Source organism: Nesoenas mayeri (genome assembly GCF_963082525.1).
Source record: "Nesoenas mayeri genome assembly, chromosome: 4".
Taxonomy (NCBI): Eukaryota; Metazoa; Chordata; class Aves; order Columbiformes; family Columbidae; genus Nesoenas; species Nesoenas mayeri.
The window spans coordinates 63897397-63916058 of NC_137540.1; the positions used below are offsets into that span (position 1 = coordinate 63897397).

General features: G+C 36.4%; 1 protein-coding gene across 2 annotated transcripts in view; it reads right to left on the reverse strand.

The window, feature by feature from the left end:
• The window catches only part of STX18 (syntaxin 18), a 67438-nt gene that overhangs the window by 31165 nt on the left and 17611 nt on the right, over positions 1-18662 (reverse strand). For both annotated transcript variants that reach the window (XM_080344256.1, XM_080344255.1), the window contains exon 2: positions 337-404. In XM_080344256.1, coding sequence (XP_080200382.1) covers positions 337-404 — 68 coding nt within the window. The remainder of the gene's footprint in view (positions 1-336; positions 405-18662) is intronic.

Genomic DNA, 18662 nt, shown 5'->3' on the forward strand with positions numbered 1-18662 from the left:
CTTCTTTCCCTCCTGATCGCCTGTCCTGAGTGGGAAGGGGGGAGAGGGAGGGGCAAAAGGGGGAAGTGTGGGGGAGAGGAGGTTAACAATGCATCTGCCAGGGTTTTATTGTCACCCCGCAATCTAAACCCTCGACAGAGCCAAAAGTCTCCTACAATTCTGAGTCTCATTTTCTTCTTGTGATAACACTATTATTTGTCTTAAGTAGCTTACAGTAAGCCAATAAATAAGGAACCTACATTTTTATTTTTAGTCATTATGCCTATAGATTTTTAGACAGTTCACTTTACAAAACCTGAAAATAAATGAATCTATTGAAACACAATGCACACTTACCTGTAAGCATTAATGTAATCCTTTCTGTGTTGCAGAAGAAAATCTTTCAGCTTTCCAATATGGGAAATCTAAATGAACAGAAATCATAATTGAATTTCAGTCAGCAACTGATTACTTTAAATATAACGGTTCAGTATTTCAAACATAATCTAGTAAAATTATTTATTCTGTAATTAAATAGAACCATAAAATTTACTCTTTTATAGTAGAATTTTCACATTTTGCAAGCAGTCGATACCTAAAATCACCTAAAAAAGATCTCTTTTATGAAAGCAGAACTCAGAGACTAGTAGTAAAAACACATCTTCTGTCCCAAACACAGAAACTAAGTACTAAACATTACTAAACACTAAATATAACTACAGTATTAAACACTGAAAATATCAAACGTGACAATATTGACATGAAACATTATCTAAACAAGCAATTGAGACCTTAATGTACATTTCAGAACACATACTTTGTGCCTGAACTGAAGTAGTATCCCTGTCATCTGACAATCATTAGTAAGATCTGCCAGAGGATACATCCCTATCAGATTTCCACTTCACCACGGATACATCTTGTTATAAATCCACTTGATTTTCTTTATTAAAAGACGTGACAAAAATCCATTGAAAAGATGAAAAAAATGCCAGAAAATCTGAAAGAACTTTTACAAATTTTATTCTGATTTTAAAGTTTTGGTGTAGCATAACATACTGTCTATTTTAGAGATCAGAGCAACTACGGAAATCTAGTTTAACTGGTCATAGAAATGAGATAACAACCAATATGAATTCCTTCATAGGTCTTGAAGGAGACATGATGGGGGGAGGGAGAGGGAGGAGAATTATATACATTAGTGGTATATATTTTCAAGGGGGATGCAGGGGGACCGTTCTAAAGCATATTATCAAATATTATCAAATGTTCATTAATAATTCAGTGTAAAAAATTATGCAAGGAATTTTACAAAACAATAGCTGTTTCAGTTTACAAAGACAATAAGTGTAGTTTACTCGTTTATCTGGGGAAAAAAAAAGCATCAGAAGCTGTTCAGGTCTTAAAATCCTATTTTCATGCAAATGTTCCTTGTAATTAAACAAACAAAAAAACCCACAGAGAAAGAGCACAGAATAGTTTGAATAAATAGAAGATTAATTTCCCCAATTATTTTTTTTCAAAAGATCAGCAGCTCTTTGAAAAAAGAGGAAAAAAAATTACTTATTAAGATCACAGTGATTTGTAAAACTAAAAGTAAGTGTTTCCTTGTGCAAATAAATATGCATACACTTCTTTATTATTATTTGCTACATTTCTTTTTTACTACAACTCATCGCATTGGAAAAGAATTTTCCCAGTTTTCATGTTTCAAGTTTTCCATGTGTTTAACAGCACCAGAAATTTCACCTCATTCACAGCAAACTGAGTTCTGTTAGTACCTCTGGTAGATCTGAAGTTTCCTAAAGTGTGTTAGCCGCATCGTAAGCAATAAGAAGGGAAATTCTGAAATCACTACAAGATCAACGAAGGACAAAGAACTCGAGCTAAGCCATTCTACAGATGTTCCTTCTCATCGCCACTGGAACTTATTTTTTGAATACCAGTCTCTTTCTCAGCTCAGACTTGGTATTGTCATGAAATTTGCTGAATAGGTAAATTAAGCTTGACTATGAAAGCAAAACATTTTAAACAGCCTTACAGTGTTTCAGTAGAACAATAATACTTAATAGGCAGAAAGAAAGAACTACAGAGGACAAAGAGCAGACATGTAAAATAAGAAAGAGATTTCCAAACATTTACATTAATATGCGAACAAACACTAAAGTAGAAAAGAGATTAGCAAAATTTTATAAGTAATAAATCTTAATATTATTGCAATAGCTACAATTAGGGGTGATTAACAAGCAGAAAGAATCAGAATGACAAGCAAGAACACTGTCTTACAGTAATTAATTCATCTAGTCACAAAGAGCATTCTATTTAGGTTAAAATTGTCATCGTGTGTTTGAATTGCACTGACCCCACTTTGCCTCTCCTTCATTTGTATAGCTATTTTCATGAATTTAGAATGACACCATTATGCTCATACTCGCATCAAGTTCTTAGTTCCCAAGATTTGCATCAGAAGTGAGTCTTCTTGTTCTGCTTTCCCTCAAATTCTAACAGCATCTTCTGGGATCCTGCACTGCTGCTGTTTCTCTTTCGCCTTTTCTTACCATGTACTACTGGCAGAGTTTTTAATTCCTTATTGCCATATCAAGAAAATTAAACAATTTTATGAAAAAGGTCTCACTGGCATTAAAGGGAATGTGAGTTTTATCCAAAAACTTTTTTTTTTTTAATTTTTTTTGGTAATGGAGGGTACAATGCTTAATCATCTGCAGACATAAAATATCCCTGATTATACACATATAAATCTTGACAATATCTCCAGGGTTATCAGCCTACAATTAACCTGGGGTTATCAGACACACACCATACACTCTTCACAAAGTTATCAAATTCCAGCCTAAAAGTAATAAAGCATCTTCCTATTTCAACCAAATGGCTTTATTAGAGTCCTACTGCTCTTATTATGAATAAGAACCATCAAATTTCCACGTTTAATGATTATCAGCTTCTATCCATCTGTTCTTGCTTCAAAACAGTCTTCTCCCTTAAAAGCTCTGCTTCCTTGCCCATGTGTTTGAGTTTACTGTCAATAATCCAATCTCCCTCCAACCTCTGTAGCCCCAGACAAACAACCCCAAACTTTCAGATTCCTCTCACAGGGCAGTTTTGAAGCTGCTCGTAACTTTCCTCTGCATTTGTTCCAGTTTGTATCCATCCTCTTCCAATGCAGGTGACTAGATGGGCATTCCCCAGTGTTAGTGACTTTATAACTCAGCTAGATATATATTTTCTTCCATTGTTTTCATGGATTATTTTCTAGCTTATTCTTTTTTTTCTGTCTCTAAATGCATATTCTACTGCTGAACTTCTTTCTTCTCCCCACAACTCCAGACCCCAGAGCAATTCATCACTTGCTGCAACATATTGTGCTCCTCCCCTCCTCCCTCTCAGCATTCCCTCATCAGTAAATTTTACTTATTCATCTTATTTTTTGCATTCCTCCAAAATAAGAACAGTACTAAACAAGAAGACTTTTAAAATCAATCCCAGAGTAATTCTACTGTTAATCTCTCTTCAGCCCAATACTTCTTTCAACACAGAAGCATTGCTTCTGATCATTCATCTTATTCAGTCACTATTTTCTCTGCTAATTTCCTCTAAGCTTCCTATTAGCCCTTTATCAGACACTTTACCATCAGACACCAGCTCTTCCTAATGAAGGAAAAGAAGGTTTTCTTAAAGCATCGAGTTGGTTGGTGACATCCTACTTTTAGTAAGATAGCAAATATACCGCATTGTGTCTTATCTTCTATTTATCTTTTTCCCCTTAAAATATTTTCTGAAGCCTGGACCACTTCTGGATCAGGCCCTGCTGATGCCATTATTAATTTCCTTCTGCAGACTTAATTATAGGCATTAAATTTGTTGTCTTCTGATCAAATAATACCATCTTTAATGCATTGTCATTAAAATTAGCTGCCTTCAGAACCTGGGATTTCTCAAATCCACTGTGTCTGAACTCAAGCCAGAGATATTCTGATAATCACAATCTGACTGCATTAAAACTCTCAGATTCTGCACAATTTCCAATTCCATGTTCTGGTTCCCAGTATATATGTTGCTTTTACCCTGCTGGTCCATGGCTTTCTTCTTATTAATGCAGCCTGTATACCATGCCTAAACTATTATTAATCTTCAATCCAGCTGCATGACAAATCCACTTGTTTGCTAACTTCCTTTTTATTTACATAGCTAAAGAATGTTTTAACTGTGAGGGGTTTTAATACCATTAGTTAACTCATAAATTTTGCCTAACGTGACCTGATTTCTATTAATAAAAAGCAACAGTTTTCTTGGCCAGTCTGTCTCTCTTTGTCTCTCCTCCCCTGCTTCATATTGTCCCTGGGCTAATTTTTTGTATCTTTTCGAATTAATCCTTCAAGTAGATCTAGAACAATTTTAAATCCCATATGCATTTCAGCATATCCATTTTTTTCCACTCCATTTACCCATTCATCATAACTGCAACTTCCTATTTGTTGTATATGCCCATTTAAAAACCATTATACCACCAGTCGACACAGACGTCAAAAGGATAGATGAAAGCAATTTGAAGACGAAGCACAAACACATCCAAGTATTGGCCTCCTGTCATGGTTCCCATTCTTTTTCTGTGGAAATTAGCTTTCTTCTTCTCTGAAAGTCTGGAGCAGAGAAATAAGCCTTTCCTTCAACCCCGAAATAATGAAATTATTTCCTTTTTTCCCCTGAAGAGAAAAGAGGGTTCAGAGAAATGCTCTTCATATTTGCAGCACTCTTGCACTATGTTAATACTAAACTTACTTTATGGGGAAGAGCACTACTGAATTTCCAGATATAACTGACATTGTTACGAGAATCATGGGAAAAGAGCCCATTTCCTCCCAATATTGCCAACATCAGTTACATCACTTACGAGCTTCTGTTCACCACCAGGACACAGAGGGTTATGTTCTTCCTGACAATGAAGACTACTTATCAAACTCCACGCTCTCCCTCTTCCCATTCCCACTGGCACTTCCTTGAGGGTCAATACCACACATCAAAACAATGAAATTACTTCTTTTTAAAATTATTCTTCTGGAAATAGAGGTAATAATGTTTAAGACCAAATATAAAGAATGGGTTTATCTCACTTGAGCTCCACAAGTACCTGTATCACAAGGGAGAGCAGTAGCGAGAGAGCACCAGTCGGGAACTTCCTAAAAGACACATCTGCCATATTTAGTGACAACTTAAGAATCTTAAAATTATAACCTCCTAAGCTCAGGTACCAAAGCTGGAGACTCCCCGTGTTATTTAAAAACTCCCAAGTGTAGTTCTCATCATGAAAAACCAATTGATTCTCTACAGTGAAGCAGCAGCAGTTTTCCACTGGTTGGCAACAAAAGCATCAGCATTATGCAAGTAAAAACCACTGTAAATACACATTAAAGCCTGCAACATAACTTTTTTAAACTTACTTTAGGTTTCAGTTTGCACTTTAAAAAAATATAACTTCATTGTAAACCACCTCTTTCATGCATGTATCTGTGTTTTGTTGTCACTGTAGATTTTTTTAAACAACTCTTATTAAAGCATAAAAGCAAATATTGCACATAACGCATGTCCAACACAAAAGGAAGCTGTGAGTGGTTGCCATCTGCTACCACAGGTGGCATGCACAGCTCTGTGTAATTTGGGGCCTTCACTAGAAATGGTAGATATTCTTCTATTTACATGTTTTTCTTATGATTTTAGAGCAGGCTACGTTTTTAAATAACAAGAGAAACAGGAAAGCGTTCCCCCCACAGCGGCATCTCCAAAAGGTGCAGATACTTCAGAACCAAGACTCTGGTTGTACTTCCTTCGGTATCTTAGCTATACATACAGCATTTCTTTCCACTCCCAACAAAGAACTGATCACTCAAGAAGCAGTAGGTTCCAATTTGCATACGTTTAACCCACTGCACAAAGCAGCAGCATTGTTTACGATTAAAATCATTGGAGTAGGTTCCCGTGACGTGCTGTAGAGAGAACTCGACAGCGGTGAATAGTCATTTTCGTTGAACAAACGTAGCATTTTATCAAGGTTACTCTTCCATCAGAACAATAAGCATCTATTTACTACCATATAAAATGGACTTTTACACTTCATATTATACTGCTGCTCTGATTTTTGTGAAGGATGTACTTTGTTAACGGAAACAAAAAATATTTAAACTCAAAACATAATAGAAAGACTCTTAGCAAAAGTCAAGAGACACCACATTTACTGTTGATTCAGCAGCACTGACAAGCATTGCTGATGTGTCTTTTAAGTCACAAAAATTAAAAAAAAAAAGAAAAAAAGTTTTACATTGAATTTTTCAATAAGTCCAAAAAGCCTGATCTTCAAATCTCTTACTTAAATAGATCCCATCTACAGATTCATGAAAGGGTAACTACACTCCACAATCCCCTCTGTAAAGAGCAGAAAATTTAAGTTTGTTATAATATTAATATCTAGAGATTAATCATATTTTCGAGTGTAAACACACAGTCAATCCAAACACAACCATTTCCTATCTCAGAAGAAATTAAGAATTTCAATAAGATATTAGGTGATGTACAGGGACTGCATGTTTCCAGAAAAAATATTACAGTCTCGGTACTAGGAGATACAGTAATTGGTGTAAGAATATAAACTTGTTTTTATTACCAAAAAAAGTTTAATATGTCTAAACCATATTAAAGACAAAAAAAGGAGCATATTTTCCATAGTTAGTGCATATAAGGAAGGCAAGTATTTTCAGAAATCTGGAATTGAACCCAAACAGAATAGGTATGATAAATGGAAACCAAATTTATACTAAATAGATTTTAAAATTAAGAGCTTCAGCTCTTACCTAAACTATTGCAGTTGGAAAAGACTTGTTTGAAAAGTTTTTATAAAGAAAGTACTCCTATGGAGAAGTTTTCCACTACAAACTACCTTTGATTAGATAGAGTTATGAACTTTTGAAAAATACAACACATGAAAGTCCAAGTCCGACCAGCTTCCTTCTATATTATGTTTTAAGCACTGCGAGCCCATGGAATTCACACAGGCTCCTGCAGCATGTTGCCTAAGAACAGACAAGATTTTGCTTTTCAAATACTGTTACCCGGATTCTACATTTCAGAAGCTGGAACGTCCAAAAACAGAATGATATCATTCCCTGATACAGTGACATGCAACAAAAATTAAACTAATTCAGTTAAAACAGAGATGAAATTCAGAGCGGAGGCTTCAGCTCCGAATTTAACAGTGTGAAACCGTTATTTGAAGGGGTTTGCGCGGTGATTTATTAGGAGGCCATGAGGTGGTGCTGTCCCCCCACAGTTGATGGCGGAGGAGCGCTGGCTGCCTCCGCATGGCAACCAGCCGGTTTTCAGCTGCCGTGTCTCTGGAGGGGACACATTTGGTTTAGGTTTCCCCAGCAAACGTGGAAGTTTCTCAAACAGGTCACGCAGATCAATTGCTCTCGTAATCTGAAACCCAAAAGAGCAAATAATATGTAAACTGGCGTGGGGGTGGCCCAGTGATGGACACGGGCGGCAGGAGGCTTTGGTCGGTTCCAGCGTACGTGGTACAGCAGCAGTGATGAGCAGGGAAACATTTTAATTGCATTTTATTAGCAATCTTGAATTTGAGCAAAGGAATTAACAGAACCAAGAATGGGAGCGTTGTATTAATAAAATGCGTGGTACCTGGGGTAAGAACGTTCATGATTGAATTAAAAGGCATGACAATTAAGACTGAGGTATTTTCACTCTTCAAGGTGAAGGCGGTAAAAAAACTTGGAAAATATCTAAAAAATAAAGTGTGCAATATTATCAGTATTTTAATTCAAAACAACACTATTTTTTGGTAAAACCAAAGCAAAATTTCCAGGAATCACTGCAAACATTTGCATTAGCCATTGCGGGTTATTGGAAGATAAAATCTGTCAGAGGCAGCATTCAGTTATCACTAATAGACTGATTAAGAGACCTCTGAACTGCAGTAAGAAGTAAAGCCCAATTCCTAACATCTGGGCTGGAGCAAAACATGCTTCCTTTTGCTTAATACCAAACTGGCAAAAAGGAAACACTAAAAAAGCACTGTCTTGCACAGTAAAGAAAGAAACAGCTTGCTTTTAAAGAATTTTTTAAAAAAATTCCTGCTCTACTTAGCCTATATTTATAAATACTGCCTATGGTTCAAAAATTTCCTGTAATTGATTTTTGCTACTCTCAGTTCACATTTGAAGTATTTAGCCTCTAAAGTGCACTTTTGATCGGCACTTGGTTGTTTTGATTTTTTTATCAACTGTTTATTATACAAAGTGGAAAATCTGTTAGTAAATAACTCACTATCAGCCTAAGAGCCTCACATTTCATCTTACCATGCTTTCCTTAAAAATGATCCAGAGTTGGTATAAAATTTGGTCATGTCCATGATGAATAGATTATGTGTGGAACTTTGTGACACAATTGCAAACTATTCTTCATTCAAGACTCTTTTCTAATAAGAGTAAAGCAAAATGAAGACCGAAGAGCTCAAAAGCTGCAGTTCCCCACTGACCATAATGAAGACAGAAAGTACCCAGTATTATCACTAGATTTAGGTTTACTAGGGTGTTCTTTGGAGGTGGGGTTGCTGTATGTTTTTAAAATGTGTATGGTATATACAGCAAACTCCAACTGTATAGAAAAATTATTTTGAAGCCACTGAATATTTTTTCATAATGGTAATTATCCAAAAGAATACTCTATAGTCTTAAAATAATTTTAATGCTTTGTATTTCAGTCATTTACAAATATAGGGTAAAAAAAAAATCTCATTTAAAGGATAATTACTTATAAACACCGAATTTCAATTCTGAAGCAGAAAACTGCTATAAATGTAGAATTTAAGATAAAGACGTCTGTGTTAATTTTGTCACTGTTTTCTTAGGTCTTGTTTGATACCTGCACATACAGAAACACACCTAAATATTCTGAACATGGTCTGTAGAGGGTCAACTGGAATATGAGGAGACCTCCAGAAAAAATTAACAGTAGGCTTTCTAAAATATAACATCATGCTAAATGTTTTTAGTAAGCAGTCTTCATTTATTCTCTGTGACAGCAAATATTTTCAATTAAAAAAATAAATAAATAAATAAAAAGCAACATCTGATTTGAATAAAACTTACTATTTCCCTTTTTCTTGTTTGTTGTCCAACTCTAATCAGTACTTTCTTTAACGTTTATATTTTTACACAATCATCCAAAACCTCATTGACTAAAATATAAACCCCACAACAATTGTGGTGAGTGTTTTGGTTGAGAGATGAAAGTAAATTGGTCAAAATACATATTTGCAATAATTGGCCTTTACCATTGCTGTTCAAAATGCTCCATTTACAGCCTTTCAGTAACTGTTCAACTTTGCTTGTAAAAGATATTTTTTCTTGTCCCTTGTTCTCACAGTCTGAACTCATTTAGTGCTATGTCTTCTTGACTCAAAGATGTTTTACAATGTAAAAAGATTTCCAGCCTCATTTAACAGACATACGGTAATATAATGTTACTCCGCCTGATCACGATTATGAAATGGAGAATCCAAGTTTTTGCAGTGTGATTCAGAGAGAGTTGCATGTGCGTCACTTGGGGACTAAACGGATCCATTTCAGAGGCCGCCGTCCCCAGCCGCTCTGTGCCGGGCCAGGGCCTCCCTGCCAGCCTTTCCATCCAGGGTTCTACAGCTGTGGTGTATTCACACTAAATACACCTATACACTGATGCAGCACAATCTGACACAGCGCTCAGCCTGTCTCAAGATCCTACTGCTCTGTCAAACACAATTCAGGGAGACAAGCATCACTTTGTTTCAGCGTTCAAGTATTTTTTGGGGATTTTCATCTTCAGTACAATAGTGTTCTTAGAGTAGAAATCATTATGTTTCAACACCTTCATTTGTATTACACGGATGAAACACGGATGCTCTACTGTTTATGCCAAATAACAAGCTTTCCCCCCCCATTAAAAAGATTGGACTTGACAAAGGAAACACCCTGCCAGAAACGAGAAGCTTATGATTTCATATCTAAAGAACACATATAGATCAAGCACAAAAGCAAATAAATAAATATACTGGAAAGAAGCTAATTCTGTACATGTTAAGATTTTTATCCAATGTTTTATAGTATCAGCAGAAAAATTATGACAAAGGGCCCTTTCTTTTCTCCCTCCTCATGTAACAAGAAAACTGAAGATGTGGATCATCTGCCCTAAAACCATAGGAACTCACTGGGCCACCTGGTCCCTTTAAGTCCTTTCGTTGCTGATGCGGAATGACGCATTAATAGAGGCTATTCACATCTTTGGTAAATGTAGACAAAGTTTCTCAATCGAGCACACAGATCTCTTCTCTGCCCCACTTCAGATGCACTGCTTTGCTGCATTTTTTGAGTGAGCTACTATTCCTGTTATAACACCTAGGAAGAAGAACCAACCAATCCCAAAAAAACCCTCCTCCATCCCTTGGGAAAATAACTCCCCTCCACTAGTCCTTATAACAGCAAAAATTGTGGTTAAACTGAGGTGAGGAAAACAACAGTATCCAAAAATAAAAGGACAATCCTTTTAATAACTCTTGAACCAGACATGAATACTGAGTCAATCTGAAATACAGTCTGCTAGTATTATCCTATTCCCTCCACCCTGCCCCTTTCTAAGAAACAAAAGTGTCTTATAAAACAGTAATTAAGGCAAACCATGACAGGTTCTCAACTCTACAGCAAGGGCTAGAAAACTATCCAAGCACAAGCTGGCGTAAAGTATCACTGAGAATGAAGGCACCTTACTTTGTCCCTGCCCGAGAATCTTCTGACATGACCGAAGTCCAGCTGTAATGCCTGAGAAAAATCCCTCCCCTTAGAGTGCATCACTCTGACATATAAATTAACTACCAAATGACCTTTAGCTTTCCAAAGTAACCTGTAATGTGGCATGAAATAGCATCCCTGGATCCCTGCATCTGTTCACCACAAAATGCTATTCATGTTGGGTTTGACCTACCTAAGGATATTTGCCAACTGGTTTGGCCCATGAAAAAATAGTTCCCCCACTCCCACCATGGGAGAGAATAATTTTTACTTGAAAACATTCCAGTAGATTGTCACATAGAAATTTCTCCCAGGAAAGCATTTGCAGAATTTGACAGCAGTGATCTTTAGCTGTAATTAAAAGGGAAATCAATGCTATTCTCTTGCATCTCAGTAATGCTGACAATTCAAAAGTGTATTTTTAATCACTGAAAGCAGAAACTACTGACAAGAATTCAAGTTGTGAAGTAAGACACTCTTCCTTTCTCACTTGTTCTCAGTCATGAATCTCAGTAAGATTTTTTTCTTTTAAATGTCCATTTCCTGTAATTTTAGAGTATAATTATTTTTATTTTTTTATGATACCTTTGGGGTATCATTACAAATATTTTTTAAGCATTTAAACTTAGAAAAATAAAATTAAGTAATAGCTTCTCTTAAGGAGAGAATGTCAGCCCTGCTCTGAATAAACAATCCCTTTTAAAAGCAATTAGAGATTTATATCCCCTGTAACCATAGAAATTAATCTTGAGTTTAAACAAAATAGAGTAAAACATAATTTATTTAATGAAAATCAGAACACTGCTATTACAAATGAAAGTTAGGTTTCTGGTTTTTTAATTCAGACAGCTTTGTATGCAATCAGAAGATTTTACTTGATGGGCTACTTCTTAGAACTTAATCATACTCAACCTATTTGAACAAAGCATTCAGATTTCTGAGCATTTTAATTTTACATGAGATAGATATCAATCAGTAAAAAAAAAAGTTGAAGACTTTTCAGATTAAAGAAGCTAAAATTAAATGTAAGAAACATATTTAAATATAAGAGCAGTCATGAGAAACTGCTATGACATTATGATGCCATCAGCACAAAAACTTTTATGGGTTTTTAATATTAAAAGTTTGGGAATAGTAGAGAAGAAGAAAAAAAAAAAGCACAAACTGGGAAACATTTTAATATGTGAGGACAGCTTAAAAAAAAATTATGTGCTCAGAAAAAACAGTGTATCCTATAGCCTAACAGTACTTAAAAAGTTCCATAAAACATTCCAGCATGCAGACCCTCAAAAACAATGACAATGCATAAAGAACTTAAATATTGAATAATAATAAATATTAATAATACATTTTAATAATAATAAATAATATTAAATACTTATAGCCCCATTAAGTAAGAGCTAAAAGAGCATCAGTATTTGCTGTATTTTCAAAAAGCAAGGAAATTAACTTGGAGCTAACATGATACACTTCACAATGTAACATCAAAATATGAAATTATAGCCCCAAAACCAGAAAGTTTTTCACATCACAATAGATTGAAATAGTTTCATGTGGGAATACCCGTAACAGCCACATAAATCTAACAGAAGTTGCAAAAAATATACAAGTATGCAGTACAAGGAATCTTTATCTGAAGAAATACAACCTAACAGATCATTCCTCTAATTCCTATATGGATTATGACAGACTATTATGCACACTTCTAGTTGTTACATTACCTGTATATAAAGCCTTCTTCTAAGCCTCTCTCAAATCATATCAACAGAAAATTATCAGGAAAAAAACAGCCTTATGTACAACTAGAAAGCTAAACTGTAAATCTTAAACCGAATTATTCTATCTATTATAAAAGGGAAGGGAAGGGAAGGGAAGGGAAGGGAAGGGAAGGGAAGGGAAGGGAAGGGAAGGGAAGGGAAGGGAAGGGAAGGGAAGGGAAGGGAAGGGAAGGGAAGGGAAGGGAAGGGAAGGGAAGGGAAGGGAAGGGAAGGGAAGGGAAGGGAAGGGAAGGGAAGGGAAGGGAAGGGAAGGGAAGGGAAGGGAAGTTGTTTAAAAGCCCAAAGTTTCTGCAATGACAATAACTGTTCACAAGCCACAGTAACAACTCTGAAGTCCCCAAAAGCTCCCTACATGGGGCAACTCAATGTGTAGCCTTGCAATTTGAAAACCAGCAAGCTGTTACAATACTTGCAGCTGAAAAGCATAGCGTTTACCATAATTTAAAACTTTATTCTAACTTTATTTTTTGTCTTACTGCCTGTGATAAAAAGATGAGTTTCCAGAATGGCATCACCCTTACCTCAACTGAGAGTCTTTTAAAGAAGGAAGTCAAGAGCTGAACATGAAAGTGCCATTACAAAGCACTGATTTCAAAGAGCAGGTTTTTGTTGTCAATACATAAAATAACAACATTCTTTAGTCCAATGTATGACAGTTCTAGGATGCCCCACCAATCTAACCAGACTGCAATCTGCAGTGTCACTGGTTTACTCCAAATATCTTGTCTGTAGATCTGACTGTAAAACCTTATTTGAGCAAAACCTGAACCTGGCTCTTCATTCACAGACAGAAACTGAAGATTTACTCACAACAGCTTCAGTGTTTACCGTTGAGAAAAAAAAGGTAACGGAATAGCATGCGGACAGCATTTTAACATGGGCTCCTTCCAAACACACGTCTCGAACAGACAACATAGGCGACTTTTGCCAGCAAAGAAACTGCCTGTCTTGCAGAAAATGTAAATCATATGCTCCCATCACCCTTCCCTGAATCCCTCCTTCACACTCATGCACCCATCCAGAAAAAATTTCTATTTCTTCCAGCTGCATCCAAAGCCTGACAACACTGAACGTACCATATGTTCCTCTTAACAGCACCTCAAACACAGATTTATGAAAACCTCTATATTCAGCAATGTTCTGTAGCAGTAATGGCAAAAATATGTCAAAATTGCACACATTCAGGGCCTGGAGCATACTGGCCCAAATTGATGCTTGCTCTTGCAAGGTCACTAGTATTAAGCAGCAGAAACGAAACTTCAATGTGACTGAGGTGAGCTAAGCAACATAAAACACATGAATATGCATCATCTTAACTAATGATAACATGGTTCTGGTCTCCTTATCTTACTCCAGTCTGTACTGGAAAATTATATAGGAGACTCAGGCAAACTCAAGGTTCACATGGACATACAAATGGATTGTAATACAAAGGGGAAAGAATGGACTCAATGAAGTGAACTTTGCAAGGCCATACAAGACACCTGAAAATACACCAATCCATTCCTGTCTCCTACCTAACTCACCTGTTACTGTAACAGGCAACCTCTCCTTGCAATGTGTTACTCAATTCAGAAAGCATTAGGTCTATCTCTACAAAGCCTCAAACTCTCAGGAACCCACAAGTAACATAGTAGGTAGCTTTTTGATGGTATGCATTGACAGAAAAGAAAATACACAGTGTGCAAATAGGGAGAGAACACATAAACAAGTCAAAAAAACTAAGACAAAAACTTAACACAGACACACAAGGTGAGGAAAGGAAAGGGTTGGCTGAAACAAAAGGAAACGGTGTCTGTGCTGAGACACACCACCACTGTGTACTGCCACATCGGGTCTGAGGTTCAACGCCAAGGGCCTCCAAAAAGACAGGGGTGTAAACTATGGAGTTATCTTCATGGTTGCTCAGGAAAGCAACAGTCTCCATTCTGAAATCACTGAGTGACTGTAAGTACAACTGAGCACCCAGGCAGCTGTGAGACAATTTTGGGAAGCAAGATGGTGAAACACACACTGATACATCTTATACTTACTGACAGATTTATGTCCATGAGCACCTTCTGTATTTCCATTGTCTAACACCTAAGTACACCAAGATAAGAACATGTTAACTTCCAGTCAGAGGAAAGGGATCGTGCTTATAGATGAAGCCATAAAAGTTACTAAGAAGCTCTGTGTTCAGATTCAGTGTCCATCAAGCAGTTCCATTTTGTCTCACCAACCTGTACACAGTGAAAAAAAATCAATGTTACCCCTGTGCCTTTTGCCATAAGAACCAGATTGCCGTCATATGACTGAAGTAGCTAAATGCTACTGCATTGCAGGGGGGGACAGTGAGGAGAATAACAAAAACAACTGGATGGAAAAATATTTGTGTTTCAGTAGATATAAAAAGCTAGAAATAGAAGTATCTATTGTAAGATGGATACTGGATCGTATACAATTTTAACTCAAGGTTAGAGTAAAATGCTACTGCAATTTGCCACACCAGTGTTTTACAGGTGTGGTATGAATCCTGTAAACAGTTTCTTGTGTCAAGGATGGAGGTGATACTACGTTTTCCAGTTTTGAACTGGGTTACAAACACCTGATTTACCGATGCCACGCCACTGCTCCACAGTTCAGCTCTGCACTGCAGATGAGTCAGTATTACTGAAATACATTTCATCAGTATTTCAGTATTCTGTCCATGCACAGGCACGACGTACTTAGGAAGAGAGAAAGGCAAACACGACATTCCTCCTCACTGGGGAGCTATCTCACTAGCAACTTTAACATGAAAATTTTAAGGCTATGAATGGGAATTAAACCATGAAAGCTTAATAAAGGGAAGAGAATTTATCATTAGGAGACTGGTCAAGATTATGTGGTAAATGTCAAGCAAGTATCGACTGTATTAGTAGATAGAACAGGAGCTGGTAAAGCTCACTGTGGCACAGAGGTGAAAAAAATAAGAGCAACAATGAAAAGTGAAGGAAGGGAAGGACTGAGGATGGAAAAGAAAATAAAAATGGCTGGAGAACACCATGGTCCAGTAAAGAATGAAAAAACCCAAACCATCTTAACGTACAATCTGGCTAATGCAATAACTATATTTTCAGTGCAAATGTGAGACAGATGCCAGAAACACAGGAGCTGGAATATACATGGGAAGAATGGGGTCCACGTTTAGGGTAGTAAAACAAAAAAACACGTAATGGGGGAAGAAACAAACCCCTCAAACTAATAATTAAATCTATTAAGATGTAACATATTCTCCTTGAAAGTGTTTGAAATAGCCTAAACAAAACACTGTATGCTATATATAAGCTAGCAAAGAGAGGGCTAATGTGACCTCATGTTTTTAATAGTATGCTTTTACTCCTCAGCACATCAGCATTAGAAGCAGAGCATCCCAAAACTATCAATTTTCCCCACAGAAACACACAACAATTTCAAGTGCCTGCAGCTATAATATTATACCAACGAAAAAGCGCATTGTTAAATGCACTAAATAGCTGCATAACTGCATGGCAGCAGCACAGATACTGAAAGACGTGATATCTAAACCAGTTTGAAGGTATTTTTCTTTTTTTTTTTGTTCTGAATGTTCTTCAGTCCCCTTCATAATGATTCAAATGCTGTTTCTGCAATAAGCAGCTCAAGTGTCTGTCTGACATCACTACAGCATCAATAAGCATGGAAAAGACAAATAAGAACGACTAATGATAGAAAAACTGAGAAGGGAAACAAACACTCCCCCATCTAAATAGATTTTACTGATGTAAATTTGTTTAGTTATATCTAGCTGCACTGTATCAAATTAGCTGGACTGTGATTCTTTCTGAAGTTCAAGTAACTCAACATAATTTTTCTTTTATTTAAACTGATTTGAGGAATTTGCACTTCAGAAAATAAAAAACCATAGCTTTAATGACTACATTCATCTTTTTTTATTGGCTAATTAGTAGCCACTATTAATACTAATGAATGATACGGAATCAAGAAAATGAAGAAGTCCAAAAAGCGAGAGCTAGACAAGAGAGGAGAAAAAAGACAAAAGGAAAAATAAATTATATAGATTAAAGCTTCACATAGACTGCTCTTTTCCTTTTCATTTCTTTGTCTTATAAGACAAATTAGAAAGCAACAAAAAGAATAGACCTGCCTTCTGCTGCAGAAAGAAAGTAAAACAACTAACCAAATATTTTTGGACTACCAGTTAAAGTATTCTTACCATTTAAATAAACAAGCAACTATTAATTCTGTAATACGTGCTGGTAGAAAAATCAGGAAACAAACACAGTAACAAACGAATCAATTGGAGTGCAAACAAATAGGAAATACCAACAATAAGAAAACAGTGACACTAAAATTGCATGAGAGAGATTTCAACAGAGAGCTATGGCAAAAAACAACACACAGAGCCAGAAGCACAAGCACGCATCATCAAGAAAGTAAAAGTTGGAAGTTATAAATGAGGGCAAAAGAAAGCTGCTCCTCTGAAATGAGTGAAACGGGAGAAAACGGGGTGACTCCTGAAGACCCTCTATTTTTTTCCAAAGTTAAGTTCAAGGACTACAATACAGTTAATAATACCTTTATATTTAAAAATGATCCTACAAGGAAATTAAATGCACTCACTCGAACAGAGGCAGTTAAAAGCTGCCGTGCTCTCTGCCTGCTTCAGACTGTGCGCTGCGGGGCAGAGGACATACGAGCAATTGTAAGAGCTCCCTTAAGTAATCTGGTTTGAAAATAGTCAAAACAAAAATACTCACTGAAGCACAAGGGACAAATACCTTCATTTTAAAAGAACTGCCTTTCCATTAAACTGAAAAAAAAAGTTGTTTTTAAAAAATTAATAGTACTGCTTTTCTCTTACGTTACAAATACAAAGTACATGCAATGCACATGGCAGAGTTAGTTGAATTTGACTCACTGATATTCGGTAGTTTCTTGTAGTCACAAAACAAACAAGGTGGAACTGTATCAACCAACCCTCACTTGGAACAATCAGAGAGTTGATAAGGTCATGAAAAATCTTGAGAGAGATATGAAACAGTCATTTTTCCATTTTTACTGTAACACAGTTGTTGTTTGTTGTAGCAGGCACTGCTCTCTTAATGATTACTGTTAGTAGCCTTAGCATCTTGCATAAGAGGAGTGTCACTACACCTTGGAATTAAAATTATTTAGAGCAGACTAAACACAGTGTAAAAACTAGACTTGTCATTTTGGGTAACCTACAGACTAAAGGCATCGCCTCAGTTTACTCTCAGAACATACCCATTTTAGCTGTTGGTCTAAAACGCTTTCATTTCTGAAGTGCTGTGCAGCACTGAAGCCCTATAAAATGAAACGGAGCACAAGTAACAGATTCAGCATCCTGGATGTAGTAGCCTTTTCCTAACTCCTGTGATGCTATAACACAATTTCATTACATCAATTAAAAATTCAGAAACTTACATCAGCCATCCTTACTTTCAATTACAAAGCCTGGTGCTATGTTGAATGGCAGCATAAACTTTACCACAGTTTCCAGGTGAACTGGTTATTTCTTATGGCCATTATGTTAAAGAGGAGAAAAAAGAGTGTTAGGGGGCTTACTGGACGAGCTCACTGGTTGTAGACAGCATATGGTCCTATCTTCTGCGACAGACCTACGGACACAAATACGAATGTACAACGGATTATGACATTCACCATCACCAAGAGCTGAAAGGTCGTCTTAGCTCCTGATATGGAGTTAAGGAAGGGAGGAAACAACAAGTTCTCAGTGTTTTTGTAAATAGGATTTTGATTTTGACTGAAACTGAAAACTGGATTTCCTGACTTCTGAGCGCATTACAGTCCTTTTTTGAAAGGAAAAAAAAAAAGCCACGCTGATGTGACATACCAAAACCTACCACATTTCCTCATCATATATTATTACTAATTTTGCTTTAAAATTACAGTTACGAAAATAATTTGGTACATTTCCGTATTACCTTTTCAGAATACTACCATTCATCCAGAACACTACTATACACTACAAAACAAATCAGAAGACAAGTATTAGAGGACTCTTCTCATGCTT